Here is a 21,303-nt window from a genome sequence, read left to right on the forward strand (position 1 = left end):
TATATATGTGTGTGTGTGTGTTTTTGTGGAAGGGCATGTGGATCATGCTTTGGCTCACATTGTAGCATTAAATCATAAATGAAAACAGATCAGGATGACCTGGTCAACAGTCTCATTCACTCTCTGTCTGATCATGGTGAATTGATTCTGATTGGCTGATCTCTCACCATCTTCCAAGGTTCAGGTTATTCTTTCGTTCTGCTCCTTCACGAACAGCCGTTCTCATTCACAGTGGGTTTCTTCCCTTCTGTGTTTAAAAACAACATATTTTTGCTGATATGTTGCTTCCTGAGATTTTGATTTGTGTGTAAAACAGATGCAGTTGTTTTATTCAAAGGCACCTTTGTTTTATATCTGATCTCTGGCAATTTGCTACCGGTTCCTCAAATCATTCCATACCTATAGTAGCTGTAACTTTAATATATAAATTATAATTTCAGATCAAGTGAAATAAATAGCCGATAAGAAAATGCAAGTTGTTATTCGTTTTGTTTTCTCTCTTTATAGTTTTAGTTTATAATGTAATTTGTGCCATTTTCTTCCCTTTAATATATTTAAAGTACATTTAAATGTATTTAATGTTTTTCACCACTAAACTGATCTTAAATAAACAGTAGAAACAATGCTTAGATTTAGATTGTTTTTGTTTTATCTGTATAAATAAAAGAGATATATAAAATCCAATTTTCATGTACTTTTAGTATTCTTTTTGTGCTCTAACTACTCATTTTAAATGAATAATTCTTACAAAAATGCTGTATTATGGACAATTTCATATCTAACTGTCTTTCCTGGCTGCTTTAAAAAATGGTTTTCTTCTTGGCACAAAGCCAGATTCCACACAATTACATTTATTGTGCAATACAATTATGCTTTAAAATAAGCTCACCATCCTGCTCACCAAGGCTGCATTTATTTAATCAAAAATACAGTACAACTTGTAAAATTGTGAAATGTTATTGCACTATAAAATAACTGTTCAAAAGTAGTTTATAATTCAATTTAATAATTTATTCCAGTGATTTTAATTATGAATTTCCAGCTTCATTACTTCAGAAATCATTCTAATATTAATTATATTATAATACCCTAACAAACTATACATCAATAGAAAGCTTATGTACCGATTTCCAAAACTTTGGTTGTTCATTTATTCACATAAATGAATTTAATTCACTGAAGCACGCATATGCATTACATAAACTACTGAAAAAAGCCGAACCTATTGATAGTCAGTGTATAATTTGCACACTCTGTGAATTTATGCTAGGCTACACAAATGATGCAGAATGCGTAACTCATTTGTCACAAATCCACAGAATTTACCTTAATTGCATCATCCAATAATAAAACTCAGATAAAAATGGTGACGACACATCCCGTAAATATACTTGAATGTTGTGGCGCTCCTTGTTTACTGTGAAACCGTACTGTGAAATGTGAAGTGACGTAGAACATTTGACCAGTTTGCCGCAAATCCACAGAATTGACCTCAGTTGCATCATCTAATATTTAAAGAGCCCCTATTATACATTAAAAGGGTCATATTTTGGTTTTAAGGGTCTCCAACAACAGGCTGATATGCATTATCCCAGCGACTCCCGTATGAATCGTTCAGTGATTCATTTGTTCCCAAACCCCTCCTTAGCGTGAAGCTAATCTGCGCTGATTGGTCTGATGAGAGCCTGTTGCGATTGGTCGACAGCGTTCAGCACGAAACAGAGTGAAATGCCCAGCATGGCTTATCAACAATATTTCAACAATATTAAAGTAGTCAGTGGTCACAGTGCATAGTGTATGTGTGAGCATACCTGCCAACACTCCTGTTTTTTCCGGGAGTCTCCCGTATTTTAGACCCATCTCCAGCCACCCATCCATTTTGTTATTTATTCCGGGAAAACTTCCATAATTTCAACCACAGAACTAATTTGAACCTTGAGGTTGAGGAACGCGAACTCACAAACGCATTTAAATCCGTTATTAAAGCGGCATGCGTCGTGTTTTCAACATGGTTGTAGATGCAATATGAGAATAGTTAAAGAGTTAAGAGTTAACCAGATACAGTACAAGCGGTTACAAGTAACAAAACACAATTAAATACATAATTTGCAAGCTATAGAAAACAAGGAGGCAACCATGTTAATGCACTTACTTACACTTGTGATATGGAGGAAGAAACTGATCCATGATCCACTGATCCATTTACGGATAAAGTCCCTTACATCAATAGTCTTTTCTGATCCTTCCTTTAACAAACGGCCAATGACTCCCCGTTGTAAGCGTGCAGATTCCAGAAGCACTCGAACTGCACAAGGCTGGGCGATAATGCTGAGGTATTTTTGAGAAATTAACACAAAGGGTGCTTTGACACCTGTGAATCGAGGGATTAAAATTGTTACATTGTTGCTCTTTGTTCGCTTTCAAACGGCAAAGTTTCTAAACGGACCAAAAGAGCTAAAACAAGTCATGTGTGAGTAAACTCTCCTCACTTTGGTAAGAGTTTCACTGTTTATTTTGCAGAGTCTCGCACAGCTGTCATATATCCTTATTTAAGTTATGACGATGGAGCAATAAGGGTGCGCGCGACGTGTCTGAAGAGCGAGGAGGGATGTGGTGGGAAGGGGTGAGAAGGGTGCGCGACGTATTTGAGGACCGGGAGGGAGACGCGCGATTCCCGGGAGATTATTACTCGTTTGTGGGCATCCAGGAGTCTCTGTGCATTTGCGGGAGACTCCCTGAAGTTCAGGGAGACTTGGGATGTCTGGAATGACCTCCCGCCCTACTCATAATTCTCTCTTCATATATATAGCCGTATACCTATTACATATCCCTAAAACACTGTGATATAACCTGGCTTGGGTCGTATTGCTTTCTCACTACAATAAATCTGCTCCAGAGTTGGTTTCAATCGAGCCAATACCACCTCATTCAGGCGATCTTGGACCGATTGATTTGTCGCGGATCCGAGCGCAATTGCTGGATTCAAATATGTCAAACGAACTGTGCTAACTAGGCAAATGAGACAAAAGTCTAGGTGTGAAAGTACCCTAACTTTCCCTCACACTTCCAATAATCTCCAGCTGAGCACAGCGTGACTTGATTTAACCGGCATCTGCTACAGTGTGTCTCGCCTCTTTTTCTTTTCTACTGTGCTAGTGGGCGCAGGTTTCAATTTTCCCTGGTTTGCGCGCGCAATAACTGGGCGGGGCTTGAGTTTCGTATCGACGTCACGCCGAAACAGCTAAAGACTCGATATCAAGACGATTCATTTCAAGTACTAGGAGTCGACTCTTTTATAAATGAATCAATAGTTTTAAACACTGTCCACTTTCAGATTTAAGGCTTAGCTGGATAATTCACTTTTCCTTAGAGCTGTGTTACACACTACATTCTCAAAAACCCATAATAGGGGCTCTTTAAACTCGAGATAAAAATGGTGGCGACACATCCCGCAAATAAACTACATTGAATGATGTGGTGCTACACAATACACTGCGACTCTCACTTTGAATTTTCCAATGTTATTAATTTTATCTCTCACATAATCACACAATGCTTCTAGTGGATCACCTCTAAGCATGTGTCCATGTCAGTGTGTGTGTGTGTGTGAAGGTTTACATCTATGCCTTGTTTCCACAGGTAAAGAGAGCTGTTTTGAGCGTATAGTATCCAGGTTTGGCACTAACATAACGTATGTTGTGATTGGTGATGGGCGCGATGAGGAGCATGCAGCCAGCCAGGTAAACTCTGACCTTTGACCTTGTTTATGTTGCAGGCAAAGAGAGTTGCTTTGAGCGCGTAATGCAGAGGTTTGGCAGGAAGGTAGTGTATGTTGTTATTGGGGATGGTGTAGAAGAGGAGCAGGCCGCTGCCAAGGTAATGCACCCGGGAAGCGGTGTGTGACTCTCCGAGTGGACTTCTTCCTGCCTGTGTGTGTGCTGTAGAGCTGTAGATCTAGATTAAATGTGGATGTCAGTAGCGGTTGCTTTCTTCTCTGATCATCTGAGGCCAGCTTTTTCCTTCTCAGATCCCAAGCAATCTAGAACAGAGCTATTCAACCAAGGGTTTACTCGGGACTCGGGTGCTGAATAGTACCAAGTACCAACTCAGTCTGAGATTATATGGTCCTACTTTATATTTGGTGCCTGTAACTACTATGTACTTGCATAAAAATATTTAAAAATTATGTAAAATATACTCTAAACCAGTGTTTCTCAACCATGTTTCTGGAGGACCACCAAATCTGCACATGTTCACGTCTCCTCATCTGCTCAATAGCAGAGACTGAAAGACCTGTGAAGGGTGTGACAGACAAAGGAGACATCCAAAACATGCAGTGTTGGTGGTCCTCCAGGAATGTGGTTGAGAACACTCCTCTAAACTGTTGAGAGGGGGCGGGGTTTGAGTGGTTTAGAGGCGTGTTGGGTTAATAGTAAGATATGGTTACGGTTTGGTTTAGTGTGGGATACAGTTAAGGATATTGGCATTTTTAGTGGTATGGATACGGTTAAAGGGTTGGTTATGGGTGGGATATGTTTAAGGCTATAGAGATTAATTTAGTTGTATGATTCGGTATAAGGGTTTAGTGTTATAGGTAGGTTTAAGTGTTTGTTATATGTAGGTTTGGGTTGGTTTAAGGGTTGGTTAATGGAGAGGATTACTTGTATGTTTAGGTTCAAGGGTTAGCTAATAGTTAATATCAGGATACTGTTATGATTGCAGATCAGGTTTTGTGGTATGTGTGATTTAATGTTTGGTTTATGGTTAAATCTTAGGAGTATGGGGTAGGTTTAATGATATGGTTATGGTTAGGAACAGCCTTAGTGGTATGGGTTGGTTAATTTTAGAGGTTGTGTAAGAGTGGGATATTGTTATAGATCGTTTGAATGGGATTTAAGAATTGTTTTAGTGTGGGAAAGAGTTAAGTATATCAACATTTTTAGCGGTTTGGATGGGTTTTAGGGGTTGGGTGGAATATGTTTAAGGATATAGGGAGAATGGATTAGTTGTATGGTTAGGTTTAAGGGTTGGAAAAACATCAGTGTGCGCATATCTAGGAAATTCTTGAAGGCAGGTGCTCGATCAAGCCAAACACAATAGAAAAAGTAATAAAAAAAAATCTGCACTGTCACTTTAGCTCTCAAAGGACAAATTAATAGAACAACTTTTTAACCTACATGGTCTTCATCAGGTCACTGAGGAAATACACGAAATCTTAAGATATATTCAAACTTTACATTTGGATTTTGATTTGCCTTTTTGTAATTACACGTGTTTATGTATGTATGTAAGTGTGTTTGTATGTATATATTTCTGCAGTCTGTTTTTTTCGATTTGTGTATTTTTCTTTTTTACTTACTCATTGGTTAATTGGGGTAATTATTGTTTGCAGGTGGAATGTGTAGATTGAGTTTTCTTGTATTTCTTGTGTGACCCGATGAAGACCATGTAGGTTGAAACTTTGTCCTATTAAATTTGTCCTTTGAGAGCTAAAGTGGCAGTGTGCTGAATTTTTTTTTTTACTTTTTCTATTAGGTTTAAGGGTTGGACAGTTAAGACTGGGAATGGGATATGGACTGGTTTAGTGGTATGGGGATAGGTTTGTGGGTTAGTTTATCATCATGGCTGTGTGTTACAGGTAGGTTTAAGTGTTTGTTAAAGGTAGGTTTGTGGTTTGGGTTGTAGTAGTAGTAAGTAGTGGTAATGGAGTTGGTTAATGGAGACGATTACTGGTATGGTTAGGGTCAAGGGTTAGCTAATAGTTAAGATTAGGATACTGTTATGATTGCAGATCAGGTTTTGTGGTATGGGTGATTTAATGTTTGGTTAATGGTTAAATCGAAGGAGTATGGGGTAGGTTTAATGTTTGGATAATGGTCAAACTGGTATAAAGTTATGTTTAGGAACAGGTTAATGTGTAGATTGGTTTAACAGTTGGTTAATGGTGCAAATGGTTTAGGGTCAGGTTTAGTTAGATGTGGTCAGTGTAACTTTAGTTGAAATTAATTACAGAAATAAAATATGCAAGTACATGTAAAGATCATATGTAGAAGTCAAAGACACTAATTATAAATTGAGACTAACAATCGTGTCAAGCAAATCTCCTGTAGATAATCTTCTGAACATTAAGACCTAGTTGAATACTTTTGTTCTAGAAAACTAGATTTGCAGCATTTCTGAACAGAGTTTGTGATGTCTTCATGTACACCAACATTCAAAAGTTTTGGGTCAGTAAGATTTTTATGCTCGTTTAGACAGAATTTAATCTTCTGTTTGGCATGGATGTGTTAATAGTAACAGTAAATACTTTTTTATCTCAATATATCTGTTTAATAATATTCATTTATTCAAATGATCCTGAAAAAACACTAAAATATTAATAAGAACAACTTAGTTATTATCATTACTGATAATAATGATGATAAAAAAATAAATGTTTCATAAGCAGCAAATCATCTTTGTAGAATAATTTCTGTAGGATTGTCTTTTTTTTAAGGGCATCTTAAAAACTTAAAAACTTTTTAAAATCTTGTTGACCCCAAACCTTTGAACAATTCTGTATGGCCAAAAAACATGTACATTTTGCGAAAAAGATGTTTCTTTTCGCAAGGCTAACTGCTATGCTAAAGGATTTGTAAAGGGTTTATTTGAAAATGTTTTCTCAGTGATTTGTATAGAATTTAGATTTTGCTGATAGCATATTACAATAAGGATATTATTTGTTAACATTAATACATTTTTACATCATTTATTACTTCAAATATGTATTGCATTAATCTAGGGTTATTTTAGTAACACTGAGCAACTGTTGGGTTTTATTAATAGTCTAATACTCTAGTTCAGTATAAAACTTTAGTTTCAGTTTTATATAGTTCAGAATATGGCTCAACATTTTTAGTTTTTAGTAGTAAACCTAAATTAATTCATTTTAACATATATTAAAATGCAACATTTAAAGTAAAAAAAATTTATAAAAGGAAAAATCTGAAATAGTCGTTCTATGCATTAATACAAAATCCAATATACAGTTGAAATCAGAATTTTTAGCCCCCCTTTGAATTTTTTTAATTTATTTATTTTTAAATATTTCCCAAATGATGTTTAACAGAGCAAGGAAATTTTCAGTCTGATAATATTTTTTCTTCTGGAAAAAGTCTTATTTGTTTTATTTTTTTAAAACCATTTTAAGGTCAAAATTATTAGCCCCTTTAAGCTATATTTGTTCGATAGTCAACAGAACAAACCATCATTATACAATAACTTGCCTAATTACCCTAACCTAGTTAACCTAATTAACCTAGTCAAACCTTTAAATGCCACTTTAAGCTGTATAGAAGTGTCTTGAAAAAATCTAGTAAAATATTATTTACTGTCATCATGGCAAAGATAAAATAAATCAGTTATTAGAAATGAGTTATTAAAACAATTATGTTTAGAAATGTGCTGAAAAAATCTTCTCTCCATGAAACAGAAATTGGGGCAAAAAATAAACAGGGGGGCTAAAAATTCAGGAGGGTAATAATTCTCACTTCAACTGTATAATAAAAATCATTTGTTGTTGTTAAAGCAAATAGTGTTAAAGTGAACCATTTTGTGAAGTGCTATCCATCTGATGCAGAATGCTTTATTAAACTCTTTATAAACCCTATGTGGTGCTAGTTGTGGATTAAGTAATGTATCAGAGCCTGTTTTTACTGGTTTTTCACTTTTTTCCTCATGTCTTATGGTTGCTGGATCTCTCACCTCATTTACAGGAATAAAGAGAACTGTTGTGAACTAGAGCAAACTTTAATAATAGACTAAATCTTAGCAGCTGATAAATCTTTCCTCAATAGAGTGAATTAACATACGTGCTTGGATAATGACAGACAGTGGGTACGTTTACATGGACATCAGTAATCTAATTATTGACCTTATTCTGAATATGACAATATTATGATTAAGGTGTTTTTTTTCGAAGATTCTTCTAATGTTCCTGTTTTACATGGTATATAGTACATAAATTGATTAATGATTTCCATCAATCATTGTAAAAAGTGCTGGGTTTCACATAAATGAGTTGTGTTGGGACAACATGAAGGAATTAAGTGAACTTGTTAGTTTTTACAAATTTAAGTAGATTGAACATAAAACAATTAAGTTGTCCCAAAGCTTATTTTAAATAACTAGTTTGAACAAACAGCAAACGTAATATTTTGAGTGATAGTTTTCATTTTACAAAGCTTCAAGTGCATTTCTATAAGATGGTGGTTACAAATTCTTGCCATGATCTTTTGTTTGGCATCAGACTGTTGAGCACTGCTACATGTGTATCCTGTTGCACGATTCAAAAAGTCTTACACAATGAGTCTTACACAATGATAATAGTGTGATTTAAGATGTCTACGTGTTAACTACAATATTAATACTTCATGTTAAACTTAATTTAAATTTGTGTTTACTTAAGTTTAAGTTTTATTTCATCTTTATTAAGGTTATCCAAAAACTCAACTTACATGATAGATTATTTATCATACTAATACTTTATTATACTGTCCTAAAGGGTTAGTTTAACCCAAAAAAATGCTAATTTTGTTATTAATTACACCCCCAAGACCTTCGTTCATCTTGGGAACACAAATTAAAATATTTTAGACAGCAGTGGCCTGAGATGGTTAAACTCAAAGTCCAGAAAAAAGCCAAAAACACTGTCAAAACGTGATTTCAGTGGTTCAACTGTAATCAAATGAAGCTCCAAGAACACTTTTGTGCACCAAAGAAACTATTTTGTTTGCCAGTGTCTTTTCAGATCAGGGTGCGGTTTAATGTGGGCAATATGATGCTTGTCATATTGGAGGCTTAGCAATTTCTTGCTTGTTTGTAACTAAATTTGTTCTTACATCAGTTGCACCGCATGTTCTTAAGGCAGTATGTAGTTAAGCTCTGTGTAAAATGATAAATAGTTGGATTGAATGACGTAATACCCAATAAAAGCCTTCGAATCATTAAACTGCTTTAAAATTCAGCATTGATATATGTTGCTCCAAGAAAATCACAACACACCGTGAACACAACTGTCCAATGAAATTTAAATTTCTACTTAAATTTTTATAATAGGCTACATCACATTAGAGTCAGTCACTATAACAGATGACGCACATACATCTCAAGTTGTGAATGCACAATACATTATCAAAACATTCAATTTAAAATTCAGTCATGAAGAAATACTACTTTGAACTGATGGGTACAGTTAACACAAAGTACTTCTTGAAAGAAAGTTCAACTATTCTTTCACAATCTGAAACAATGTGAGATCTGGAAGGATACTGTGTGCAGAGGGAGACGGTTCTTCATTATCATCGTGAGCCCCTCAATGTAAACTAATCTCACTGTTATTTCTTTTTTACCATTATACAAAGGTAGAGGCTATGAGAATTATGTTTAAAGTACAAATGAAATCAAAACTAACCAAATTATTTTGTTTGGGCGGGGCTAACATACTTAACCACGCCCCTCCAATTTTCAGTTTTGTCAACAAACAACAATGGCGAGGAGGTGTCTGCTAGGTTGTAATAACTCTTCTAAAACTCATTTTCCGATCTTTCTGAATGAAATGCCTACTTTACTGCATCCAATCGGCTCGCAGTAGAAAAAGCAAGCCACGCCCACTGTTTTCTTGTTTAATTATCCATTTCTCTAGGCACTGCGTCACATTCCCAAAACAAAAAAACAGTCGCAACTTTCAGTTCATGTGGACTTTAAACTAGGTTTAGTAGTGTAACACAAAAATATTAAGTTGTGTGTAAGTTGTAACTCAGTGTCCCTTTATATACCAACTGGGCTACATTTTAACTTGTGTACTCCTGGTGCAAAAGGCCCCTGATGAGGAAGAGAAAACATTGGCAAACAAAGCAACAACAAAAGTGTTCTTGGAGCTTTTCTGGCTGTTGGAACAGCATGAGGGTGTAGGGCTGGGCCGATAAGACGATATCGATATTTTTTGACAATAACAGTAAAAAAATAATCAGTAAGAAGTTTCGGTGTGAAGCGCTATAGTTTTATTTAAAGGTGACTGCTGAGCGCGCGCCTGGGAAGGAAAACCAATAAGCTTAGGGTTACTTCCAGTTGAGAAGCACGGCTTTGTGATGTGCACATGTGATGCGCGTGCATTTTCCTGGCCCACCTGAAAACATTTCAGAATGCCGTGTGCGCACCGCGATTCATGTAAGTAGAACTAACAAATCGCCTTCACACTTTGTATGCAACATACACATTTCGGTAATAATGGCTGACTCAGACAAACACAGAGCACCTAAACACTGCAGTGCTTTTTCATTCTCTTCATAAATACAAACTTGTATCAGAACCGCAACAACGGTTTGTCCGTTTGTGATCCTCTGAGAAAACGGTTGATGGTCATCTATATGAGATGCCATTATGAGGAGTGTGAGCACAAAGCGCATTGAAAATAGTGAAGGAAACCAAATCCACTCGCTCACGCTTTTCACATGCTTTTAGACCTAACATGCAGACTCCGGTTGGGTTTTGCCACCTCAGGTCAGAATAACAACACACCCGAAAATGAGTGCCGTGACGAACAGCAGTGAGGAGATTGTATATGAAAAAATTATCTAAGGATGTTGCCAGAGTGGCTTTTTGGTTTCTTTTCTTGTGCATCCCAGCCACTAGCACCTCATATAAAAGTTTCTTTAGCATACGGGGCAATATAGTCAACTTCACAATTTGTAACGTTGCAATATGTATTAGAATGTGTTAGAATGATGTTTGGTTCCATTACTTGAAAGCTGAGATTAGATCATCATAATTTTTGTTAATAGAGTTTGTGGTTTACTATGTGATTATTATAGACACATGATGTTACAGATACCATAAAGTTTGTTCTGATCGTTCAGTGTTACGCTTTACCACAGTACACACTTTGTAACATTTTATTTATTAAGTTTGAGTCTCTTTAGCACTTACGTTTATTTTATTATAAAACATAATAGATGGGATATTTTTATTTGTTTTTGTTTTTAATTGTTAAAAGTATTTGCCTTAGTAATGTTGGTAAATTAAAATTAAATTGTTAAATTAAATAAAATCCTAATATTCCTAAATGCATTGTAAAAAAAATTCAATAATTATTGATACCGAACGATATTAAACATTATTACGCCCAGCCCTATGAGGGTGAGTCATTAATAACTCAATATTATTTTTGAACTTACCCTTTAATTGAATATCAGAATTATGTTGTCCATGTAAACGTACAGTCTGAAAGCACAGATATTCTGTATTTCACATTTTCTTCATCTTTCTGTCTCATTTCAGCACAACATGCCCTTCTGGCGAATATCCAGCCACTCTGACCTGCTTGCCCTTCATCAAGCACTGGAGTTCGAGTACCTGTAACACTCGACACCTGTATCATAGGCCTTTTTTTGTACAACTATTTAAGAACAAGAGTACACTGCGATCTCTTTTTATGTTGTTGTTGTTGCTGTTGTTGTCGTCTTTTTGATTATTTTAAAGAAATCTCTGGCTTTTACGATAACTCTGCACTGTCTTAAGAAGACTAGGACAGACTAGGAAGAGGAGAAAATGGGATTATTATGGTCAAACCAGGCTTGTAAAGAGCTTACTAAGGTCTTACGTCACACACACTGCATTTCACGTCTGAAGGAGGTGAGTTCTTGGGTCTTGAAAACTGCATATATCCTCACACTCATCTACAGGAACATTATTCTCTGTCTATATTGTTGACTTCATCTCCACTTAAACAACTCGAGCGCTGTACTCTAAACCAGGAGCATTTAGAGTAGACATAACAACTCATGTAAATTATTTTACAGGTACTAGATTAAACACTAAAGGACGCTGTGTGTTTTCACATGGTATCGTTTTGATTTTGTCTGTTTTTTTGTAAGTTTTTGGCAAAAAAAGAAAGTCTGTGTATAATTTGTTGTGCCTTATAAGATGTTTTGTGTGTCAGTTTTTATTTTGAGAATGTATGTAGATAAAAATATGTAAACATTTGAGATTTTCTTGAGTTCTCTATTTTCTGAATCTTTAAAAAAAGCATTTCATCTGCTGTCAAGACTGGTGCATCTGAAGGAAAAGCATTTACAATACAAAGATAGTTTTTTTTATTTGTAAGAAACTCATTTGTATTTTGATTCATGACAGGTGGAAAAGCAAAATAAAAGTCACACAAAAATTAAATGAGATTACAGGATTTTTAGTTGCGTTATGTTAATTTATACAGCAGTTCTGTCTGGTTCTTGAATCTGACTGGTTGATAGCCATGCGATATTCTGCCAGTAACAGCACTCGTACCGCCTCTTCAGCCTTCACCCTTGTGTATTACTCCACCCACATACAGCAACAAGCAGAGGACACTCTACAGTTTGACAAATATTGCTGCTGTTGGACAACATCATGTACTTTTTGAGGCTTTTTTTAGTGGAGAATATGTTTGTTTAGATTGCAACTATGCAGTTTATTTATAAGGATAGTGCCTATTTTAAGATATTTATCATTTCTGAGAGACAGCTCGTCGGTGGCCATTAGCCTGTCTTCGAGAAAAAACGGTTGACGATGTTCATCCACAAGATGGTGACAGAGACCGCATAATAAGCCCTGAGAGAAAACAACATAAATTGTGAGCTCCCGATTGCAGCAGAGAAATACTAAAGATACCTCTGTAGACTAATGCCATTTCATGCCGTTCAGCCTTGTAATCTAAAAATGTGAGAAAAATCACCTGTCTTGTCGTCATTTTAGACATTAAGCTAAAGAATCATTCAAACACTAGCTCTCAAATCACGTTGGTGAATTAGTAACGGCTTCTGCTGTTCTGACGTCAGCTGCAGATGTGAATGAATGGCGGAAGAAAGTAGTTTCTCTTACAAAAGGGTTTTGAGACTCTTCATGTTGAATTTCTTTTATATACACACTATTATGCTGCCGAACTGTTGTGTAAACGCAATATCACACTCATAGCAGTGCGATATGGCTGTATATAGTCATTGGTGGGACACTAAGGCACTCAGCACGCCTCCCACCAGTGCCGATATACAGCCACATCACACTGCTACTTGTGTGATATTGCTCATTTAACATATAACAGTGTAATTTCATCCCAACAGACTGGTTGTAGAGCTATAAACAGAAATAGTGCTAGTTCAAAATAACACTTGTAGTTGTTTTGATGGTTTAAGGGAAAATATACAAGTATGCCATTTTTACATCTTACAAAAACATAAACACTGAGGCTCAGTCAGTCATTTTCCAGCTAAACCAATAGCGTGAGTTTGGGGTGTGGATACACAGGCTTGGTCAGAGGGTGTTTGACACATTACATGAGAAAAGAAATTCAGGTTTACATACAGGAGTACAAAACAAGCTTGGAAGAGTTGGCGAAATATGCAGAAAAAGATAATAGTAAAAATGGATAATGGTATTTCACTGGCCTGTAGCCAGGGTGGGTTCGGGTGGTTCGAAAGACCCACCCCCCCTACTGACAAAGTCCAGAATTTGGCCCCTATATGAGCTCATTTGTCCCATTTTTTACAGTATGCCATCATAAATTGTGAAAATAACTGATAGAAGAAGGCTTGAAAATAAATTTAATTATTATTAAAATGGACAAATTCTGACTGAGAAAATGGCTTATTTGTTAATACCCTATGGGTAGGCCCACACGGAATCTGCGCACGCAGAATCCCACAGATTTTTAGCCCATCATTAATTCGGTTTATTTACTTGGGTAAATTTATATTTATTCCTTTTTAAATTAATTTCAGTAATATTATTGACTAATATGAAAATATTTACATGTTTTTTTACAATACAGTTTGTAAACTTATATTTTCTGTCTTTAAGTAGATATATGAGAGCTTTGTTTACCAAAAAAAGTGGATCTAATTGGATTTGCATTGTAAACATTAAATACAATTTTAAAAGGTATTACTTTTTATATTAGTTATGATACTCCCAAAATAATTCTGCATAAATCCACAGGTTTTTACCAAAATTCTGCGCAGAAATAGCAAAAAATGTCTGCAGATTCTGTCCGGCCATAGGCAAGTTTTTAATTTAAAACAAGTTTTAACAGATTCCTTAAAGAAATTTATGAGGATGATAATAAATTAGCATTTAAATTTTTTTTTTCGTAGTTTTTTTTCAGTATTTGTTAATTGTTATATTGAAATTATAATTTCATTACAATATTTATAAAACTGTAATAACATAATGAACGTTTGTAAATAAACACAATTTTTGTAAACATAAAATAGTATGGTTAGCACTTTGACTAAAATATAGGAAATATTTTATTGTTGCATCAAAAAGTAATGATCACCTAAAAGCTAAATATAGTGCTTAAAATGACACTAAAATGCAGTGTTTGAACCTCATGATTTAATTGAAAATAAGGCGAATGACTGTGAATGTCCACTTTTTGAGAAAAAAAGACCCACCCGTTTTAATAGGATGTAATGGGCCTGTTTACCTGAAGTTTTGGTTGCATGTACATGGTTTTGACCAGTAGGCGTCTCTAGCGTGTGGCGTTTTAAAAGCTTCGAAACAATGAATCATTTTGGATGTCGGTTCAATTGATTCAAGCTTTGTTTGTCCGTCACTATATAAAGCAAGAATAAATATACCACTGGTGCTTTTGAATATTTTTTGAATTTTGAATAAGTTTTACAACACCTTCCTGCTGAGTTCAGCCGCAACCTTGATCAGACACACCTGTCTTTAATTACCAAGTGGTTGGTCAGGGTTGGAACTGAACTCTGCCGTAAAGTAGAGCTCCAGGAACAAAGTTGAACACCCATGTTTTACAAGATGGAGAAATTTGACGGAATGTTTGAGTTTCAGTGAGACTAATAAACATGAACAAGTCTTTCTACTTATTTCACTATTACCAATCATTTGTAGCCAGTTTCGGTTGTGATCATGAACTGGATCCACATAATCAAACTCCACCTGTTTTTATAGCAAGTCAAACTCATAAAACTAAACCTTCCAACATGAGTACTACCAAAAGTAATGACAAAAAACCCTTAAGAAAGTCGTGTAATTTAGTCAGCCTCACGTGCCATTCATTAATATGCAGTGGACGGGGTTTATGCAGGCCGTCACTAAAGGGCGACGGAGTTTTGGCTTTTATTTTGGACACGTGGGGAGACCAGCTTGTGGAACTGTTTTTCGACAGGTAAGCTTAAGTTTGTCACGTCAAGTATTCATTGTCACAATAGTAAAATGTATTCGTAATAAAACTATTGAGTCCAGAGAGCATTTATAAATGCTTAAAAATAGACTTAATTTCACAAGAACCCAAGTGACACTAGCTGCACAGAAACCGGTCTAACTTCGACTGTTTTTGGACTATCCCTTAAAAAATAAATCTTAACCAGTCTTACACCAAGTAAATAAAACTTGCACTCCTTGATCAAAGAGCTAGTTTTACACCAAAATCAAAAGATAAATGGTCATCCATCACTTCAAGTTCAAAGTTTCTTCCGTTAAGTTTAGAAAAAAAAAAATCTTATAGCTGGGACCTATTGAAAACCAGTCTTTTTCCCAACTACCATGGGAGTCGATACATGCCAGCAACCAGCTTTCTTCAAAATATCTTGTTCAACTTAAAACAAGATTTAAAACCGGTGCCCAAACTCAAGTCCTGGAGGGCTGGTGTCCTGCATATTTTAGTTCCAACCCCAATTAAACACACCTGAACCAGCTAAATCAAGCTCTAAGTATACAAAAACATCCAGGCAGGTGTGTGGAAGTTGGAGCTTAACTATGCAGGACAATGGCCCTCCAGGGCCGAGTTTGGGCACCCTTCATTTAAAACCTCACACGGAAGCACCCTTTATGGTGTATGTCCCTTAAATTCAGTCAACTACAACTCTAAAGGTTTTAAAAGAACACAAGAAAAAGCTAAATTTTTCCAAACAATTTTATTTGGCGCCTTATTTCTTGGATTTGAAGTACTCTTCAATGACGTCCTTAGCCTGGGACTCTTTGCCGTAGTCCTGCAGATGAAGGAAAAGAAAAAAAGAAAAAAAACATCATTAAACACTTAAATCAGCTAGAAAACACCTTAAATCCAGTCATTTACACAAAAGGTGATATGCAGGTTTACAAAAACAAATGTTGCCCTTCTAGGGACCTCAAGAGTCAATATGGGACCTTGAGGCTCGTGTTCAGGCACTCAATCTTGCCAAGACAATCAAGAAAAACAGACACGGGGCACTGAGAGCCAGCATCTGGACTCGACCTGGCTTAAACACCCTGCGCTTAAAGCCCAAATAATCCTTTACCAAGCCAGTAGTAAAAAGATATATTCGCTTCTCCCTCACTCTGCATCATCTTTTCCATCAAAGCAATATGAAGTTAATCAGAAACTGACTGCAGATGGACCCTCACCTTGATGACTACACAGCTGCAGCCCACCACCTTGCGGGGTTTGCCCTCTCTGTCGATCTTACAGAGACCAACCCACTCCCCGAGCTTCTTATTGTCATCAACCTGCACAAAACACAATTAGATTAACAGCAAACATTTAAACGGCAGTTTATAGTCAGGCTTGTGTGTCCCAACAAAAAGTTCCTGCCAATATTTAACCACACGTTTTCATAGAAGCTAATGAGCAATAAAAAGGAAACAAGATGGACATTTTCATGAGGAAAAAGTCATTTGGGTGGTCTAATTCAAAAGGAGCCCACCCACTAGGTCTATAAATATTGCTCCATTCCTATTTGAAATGCAGGGGTCACCAACACAGTTTCTGGACCGCTACCTTCCTGCAGAATTTAGCTCAACCCTGATCAAACACACCAGAACCAATTCATTAGCACCTGAAGCAGCCCTTGATAATTACTGACAGGAGTGTTTGGTCAGGGTTGCAACTGAAATCTGCAGAAAGGTAGCTCTCACTCCAGGAACCGGGTTGGTGATCCCTGGTCTATCCGCTTTAAGCTGCGGTCACACTGGGCTTTGTGTGCATGAAATTCTGTCGTGCGGCGCTGCGAAAAGGGGCAGGATTAAACAAGATGAATAGACATTTTAAAAAGAGCGATCGGTCCATGTTTTAAATTTCTGTCCAGAGAGGTCCTGTTTTGATCCTCGATTGGTCTCACGCAGTCAAGTGATGCGATTTCGCAGGTCAGAGTTCACCAAGCTTGAACTTCGCAAGGTGTCTTATAATTGAGTTCCTTTCGCAACATGCGAAACTTGACATGACCCCCGTGTTTCCGGTCTGACGCATTCGCGTGCGTATGAATAGAAGTCTATGGGAAGAAAAGTCAAGTGTGACCGCAGCTTCAGTAGTGACGTATGAAATACTGTTTCTGGGTCGAAGCTGCTACTCATTTGAATTGAGAAAGTATTCATTTGACCATTTTTAGTCCTGACACTTTTAAAAGTGAATTTTATATAAAAATCACAACACGGATCACCAATCTCATGGTTCAGATCACAGTAATTTGCCTTCCATTTATTACAAAAACAGCACTGCAAGAAATTAGAACCTGTAACTATTTAAAATAATAATAATAATAATAATAATAATAATAATAATAATAATCTGCTGAATAAAAATAAATTAAAATATTTAGTGGTGTGAAATTCAGTTACTACTACGGTTGCTTATAACGCTAAATGTCAAGTGTAGAATTAGTATAAAAAGTATTTAAATGTATATTTAGTCTCCTTTTCAATAAATGATTCAGTTATTCTCATAAAACTTCATGTTTCATTGCTAGATGTGACATTTTTGAAGAATTCAGCATATATTTGATGGCTGGTTGTCGCCACCTTTTGGTTATTGTATTTGCTGCCTACAACTTTCATTGGAGCGTCATTAAATGCATATGACTGTGATTTTAATCTTTACCATACACATTAGCGGTTTTAGCTAAACTATAAACTGTTTTCCCAGTACTTCTGTGTTATTTGACTGTTTGTAACTTCATAACTCAGACTAAAGACTGAATCTCTTATATTAATAAACGTATGCAATAGACCATTTATAATTTATGCGAGTGTCGAGATCCCGATCTTTCAAATTATTCGTGCAGCTTACATTGAATGCATTAATGCAGGCTTAACAAGTTGTGACAAAACACCCAAGAAACCCACCACAACTTTCATAATCATTTTACAGGAAAGCCTTAACATTTTCACACATGCGATTTGAATGAGAACTCTGTGATTGTTACAAATTTAGAATTAATCTACAAGTTAAAAAATAAAAAACCAAAACACACAAAGCAGAAGTTAATGGGTGCCAGCTATTAGCATTTCACAGTATCTTGTTCAACAGAAGAAACTCAAACTTGTTTTGAACAAAGATCCGTAAAAAGTAGAATTCTCCATTTTGGTGAACTAAACCGTTAATATGTTCCCAGTTCCCTCACCTTGATGAGGTTGATCTGATGCTCAGCACAGAGAGCCTCCACCAGCTTGACGTACATGGGCTCGTCACAGTTTGCAGCAAGGACGCAAAGATGAGCCTGGCGCCTGCAAGACAGACAGACAAACCATGATCAGCCTTCAAACCTCCTCAATCAGGTATGAGCAATCACTCCAACAGTATCTCAGTAAAAAATTGGGTAACGAATGGCAGTTTTCCTCAGAGACTTCAGTAGAGGGAGCCAAATTATCATCACAGATACACCACAAAATGTCATAGAATGCTGAAAGTAAAAATATTCATACTTGTCGAGGGCCTTGGCGGCCTCACGGATACCGCGGGCCAGACCGTCGTGGATGAGTGCGGTCTTCAGCACTTCAGGCAGAGCGGTGTTGACATCCATCACACCTCCGGCAGCGATGCTGTCAACACAAGAGTACGTCACTGGAGTGGAAAGGGAGAATGGTGCACATGTGTACATTCAACAACCTCCGGCTTCTCAGACTGGATCTCTCACTCATAATTAAGAGTGAAGGGGTATCCGACTAAAGATTGATAATTCATCATTGCCGAGGTCTTTATTTTGTAAATGAATTAAACTGATGCGGTTCACTAAGTATGAACACCGCAGTCTAAACTTGGTGTTCAAAGTCAAATTTAAGAGCTTAAAGACTAATATAAGACAATGACTTCTAATTGAACATGGAACTTTACTAAAAAAAAAAAAAAATTATATATATATATATATATATATATATATATATATATATATATATATATATATATATATATATATATATATATATATATATATATATATATATATATAAATTAAAAACCTAGAAAGCTCAAGATACATTTCCTTCCATATAAGTTACATTTTTAAACTTAACATCAAGACTAAACAATTAAAAAGATGGTTTACCCAAAAGAGTAATGTCATTCTCAGCCTTCACTTGTTCAAAACCAATTTGATTCTTGTGTTGAGTTTGAATGCTGATTGAATGCTAGCATTTTAAAAATACATAGCATGTTCAACAGAAATAAACTCAAGTTTAACCACAAGGTAGAGCATGGGTCTCAAACTCAATTCCTGGAGGGCCGCAGCTCTGCAGTTTTGCTCCAACTCTAAATCAAACACAGCTGATCTAACTAATCAAGGTTCATGACTCTTTTGAACACCTCGATTATTTGGATCAGCCGTGTTTGATCAGGTTGGAGCAAAACTGCAGCCCTCTAGGAATTGCATTTGAAACCTATGAGGTAAAGTTCTCTTGAGTGAATCCGTTTAAGCAAGAAGTCTGAAATGGACTTGAATTAGATTTCACACCGAAGGATACCCTACAAACCTGCCAAGTATGCACATCCTAAAGGTAACCAACAAAAATATAGTACTTTTCTCGTGTCTATTTCATAAAATGAATGTGTATAGACATGCATAATAGACACAGGAAAGCGGAGTAGTGTTATCACAAGGAGAATGAATGGGAACACAATAGTCCATAAAGCATTTAATGCAAAATCAGCTTAAAGTAATAGCCATGTGCTACTAGTAACTTACAATTAGTTTTATTAGAACAGCAGCTCATAATATTAAGTTGTTTTAGTAAGGGGAAAAGTAATTCTGTTTCGAAATATGTTAATACATTTATACTTAAATCATTCAATACTGTTTTATCATATACTTAACGGAGCATTGCATACTATGAAGTGTGTGTGCATCGTCTGTAACTCGCGTATTGAACCGGCCACTCACCCTTCCTCGGCCATTGTAGATTAGCGATGGATGAGAGGAGTTATTCCTGAAATAAAGACATAATATGATCGATATATTAAAACCCGTTGCTTTGGATGCATGTCGGGTTATTTTAAAGGCAGGATGTTTCATATTTAAGACCGATTGTGTCAGAGATTTCAGAAGCTCACCCTACCTTCCCTCTGACTGCGGGTAAAGAGGACGTCATAGCGTCGACAACATTGTTTTAAGCTCAAAAGGGCCCCGGTGGTGTCCAACTCATTGCCTGCGTGGAAAGCAGCGTAACTTTTTATAGCGTTTTTCATCTTGCAGAGTTTTAGTGTTGCTGTTATATTTCATTCAAGAAGTATCGCACAGCATCGTTTTAAGATTAGGTTATTTTTATTATTCTCGGCAAACAGCACTGAAACCCACCACTAGGTGTTGCTGATGTGGTGTCTACAATTTTGCACTATGTTGGAAAATATATTTCTAAAAGGATACGATGTTTACATTTTCTACAATCTTTTTTGTGATGTAAATAGTGTGACCAGATTATTCGACTAGCTCTTTTTGGAAAGAATTTGTCATTTTAGATTGATTTGCATGACTTTTGTAGGAGAGTGCATCACATAATAAAATGAAATATCAAATATCATACATTATTAGCATAGATAAATACAATTGATTGAAATATTTTAAACAACTAGTGCCTTGTGCTTTTCTGTGGGGTCTAAACTTTAATAATCAACTGTAAAATAACATGTTGCAGAGTCTGCATCCTAAACAAATACAACTAATCTTAGTTACAGCTGCAAATTTAATTACTTGCCCCCCAAAATCAATTTAAAACGCATGCAAATGATAATCTTTCATTCTATTATGGTTAAAGTTTACAAGGACTCCACTGGTGCTGCTCCACTATAATCACATTACGGTGTCGATGCTGAAATTATACATTATGCAGCCCTATCTTTATAATTATTTTAAAGCCATAAAAAAGCATAACACATGCTTAGGACAGACGTAGGCTATTATGCACTTTCCATGCAGTAACTACCTATGGTCCCTGAGAGAGCTCAAACGTGCTGCAAATTAAGAAAGCACATGCAAATAGAAAAGCACCACCAAACTGAGAAACTGTTGCAAGTACAGAAAG

General features: G+C 36.1%; 2 protein-coding genes and 2 non-coding genes across 14 annotated transcripts in view; 1 reads left to right on the top strand and 3 right to left on the bottom strand.

Moving 5' to 3' along the window:
* Positions 1 to 12,023, top strand: part of eya4 (EYA transcriptional coactivator and phosphatase 4) — a 69,475-nt gene extending 57,452 nt beyond the window's left edge. For 7 of the 10 annotated variants that reach the window (XM_056449020.1, XM_056449022.1, XM_056449025.1 and 4 more), the window contains 2 exons: positions 3,776 to 3,876; positions 11,317 to 12,023. In XM_056449020.1, the coding sequence (XP_056304995.1) occupies positions 3,776 to 3,876; positions 11,317 to 11,397 (182 nt within the window). In that variant the 3' untranslated portion in view covers positions 11,398 to 12,023. Of the gene's footprint in view, positions 1 to 3,639; positions 3,741 to 3,775; positions 3,877 to 11,316 lie in introns of all 10 variants that reach the window. The other 3 variants (XM_056449021.1, XM_056449023.1, XM_056449026.1) reach the window with 1 other exon arrangement.
* A 3,915-nt stretch (positions 12,024 to 15,938) lies between these two features.
* rps12 (ribosomal protein S12) lies at positions 15,939 to 20,396 on the bottom strand. 2 transcript variants are annotated; one of them, XM_056449402.1, is made up of 6 exons: positions 20,341 to 20,396; positions 20,166 to 20,211; positions 18,715 to 18,831; positions 18,414 to 18,516; positions 16,423 to 16,524; positions 15,939 to 16,028 (listed from the first exon to the last, which is right to left on the bottom strand). In XM_056449402.1, the coding sequence occupies exons 2-6, from the start codon at positions 20,177 to 20,179 to the stop codon at positions 15,966 to 15,968; spliced, it is 399 nt and encodes a 132-aa protein (XP_056305377.1). In that variant the 5' UTR covers positions 20,180 to 20,211; positions 20,341 to 20,396; the 3' UTR covers positions 15,939 to 15,965. The 2 variants fall into 2 exon arrangements, with proteins under 2 accessions (XP_056305377.1, XP_056305378.1); XM_056449403.1 differs by having other exon boundaries at positions 20,336 to 20,360.
* LOC130217878 (small nucleolar RNA SNORD100) lies at positions 18,588 to 18,672 on the bottom strand. The gene has a single exon (XR_008835918.1). It is a non-coding gene; the product is annotated as a small nucleolar RNA SNORD100 (small nucleolar RNA).
* On the bottom strand, positions 18,904 to 18,979 carry LOC130217874 (small nucleolar RNA SNORD101). The gene has a single exon (XR_008835914.1). It is a non-coding gene; the product is annotated as a small nucleolar RNA SNORD101 (small nucleolar RNA).
* Positions 20,397 to 21,303: the final 907 nt, after the last annotated feature.

Source organism: Danio aesculapii, chromosome 23 (assembly GCF_903798145.1).
Source record: "Danio aesculapii chromosome 23, fDanAes4.1, whole genome shotgun sequence".
Lineage (NCBI taxonomy): Eukaryota > Metazoa > Chordata > Actinopteri > Cypriniformes > Danionidae > Danio > Danio aesculapii.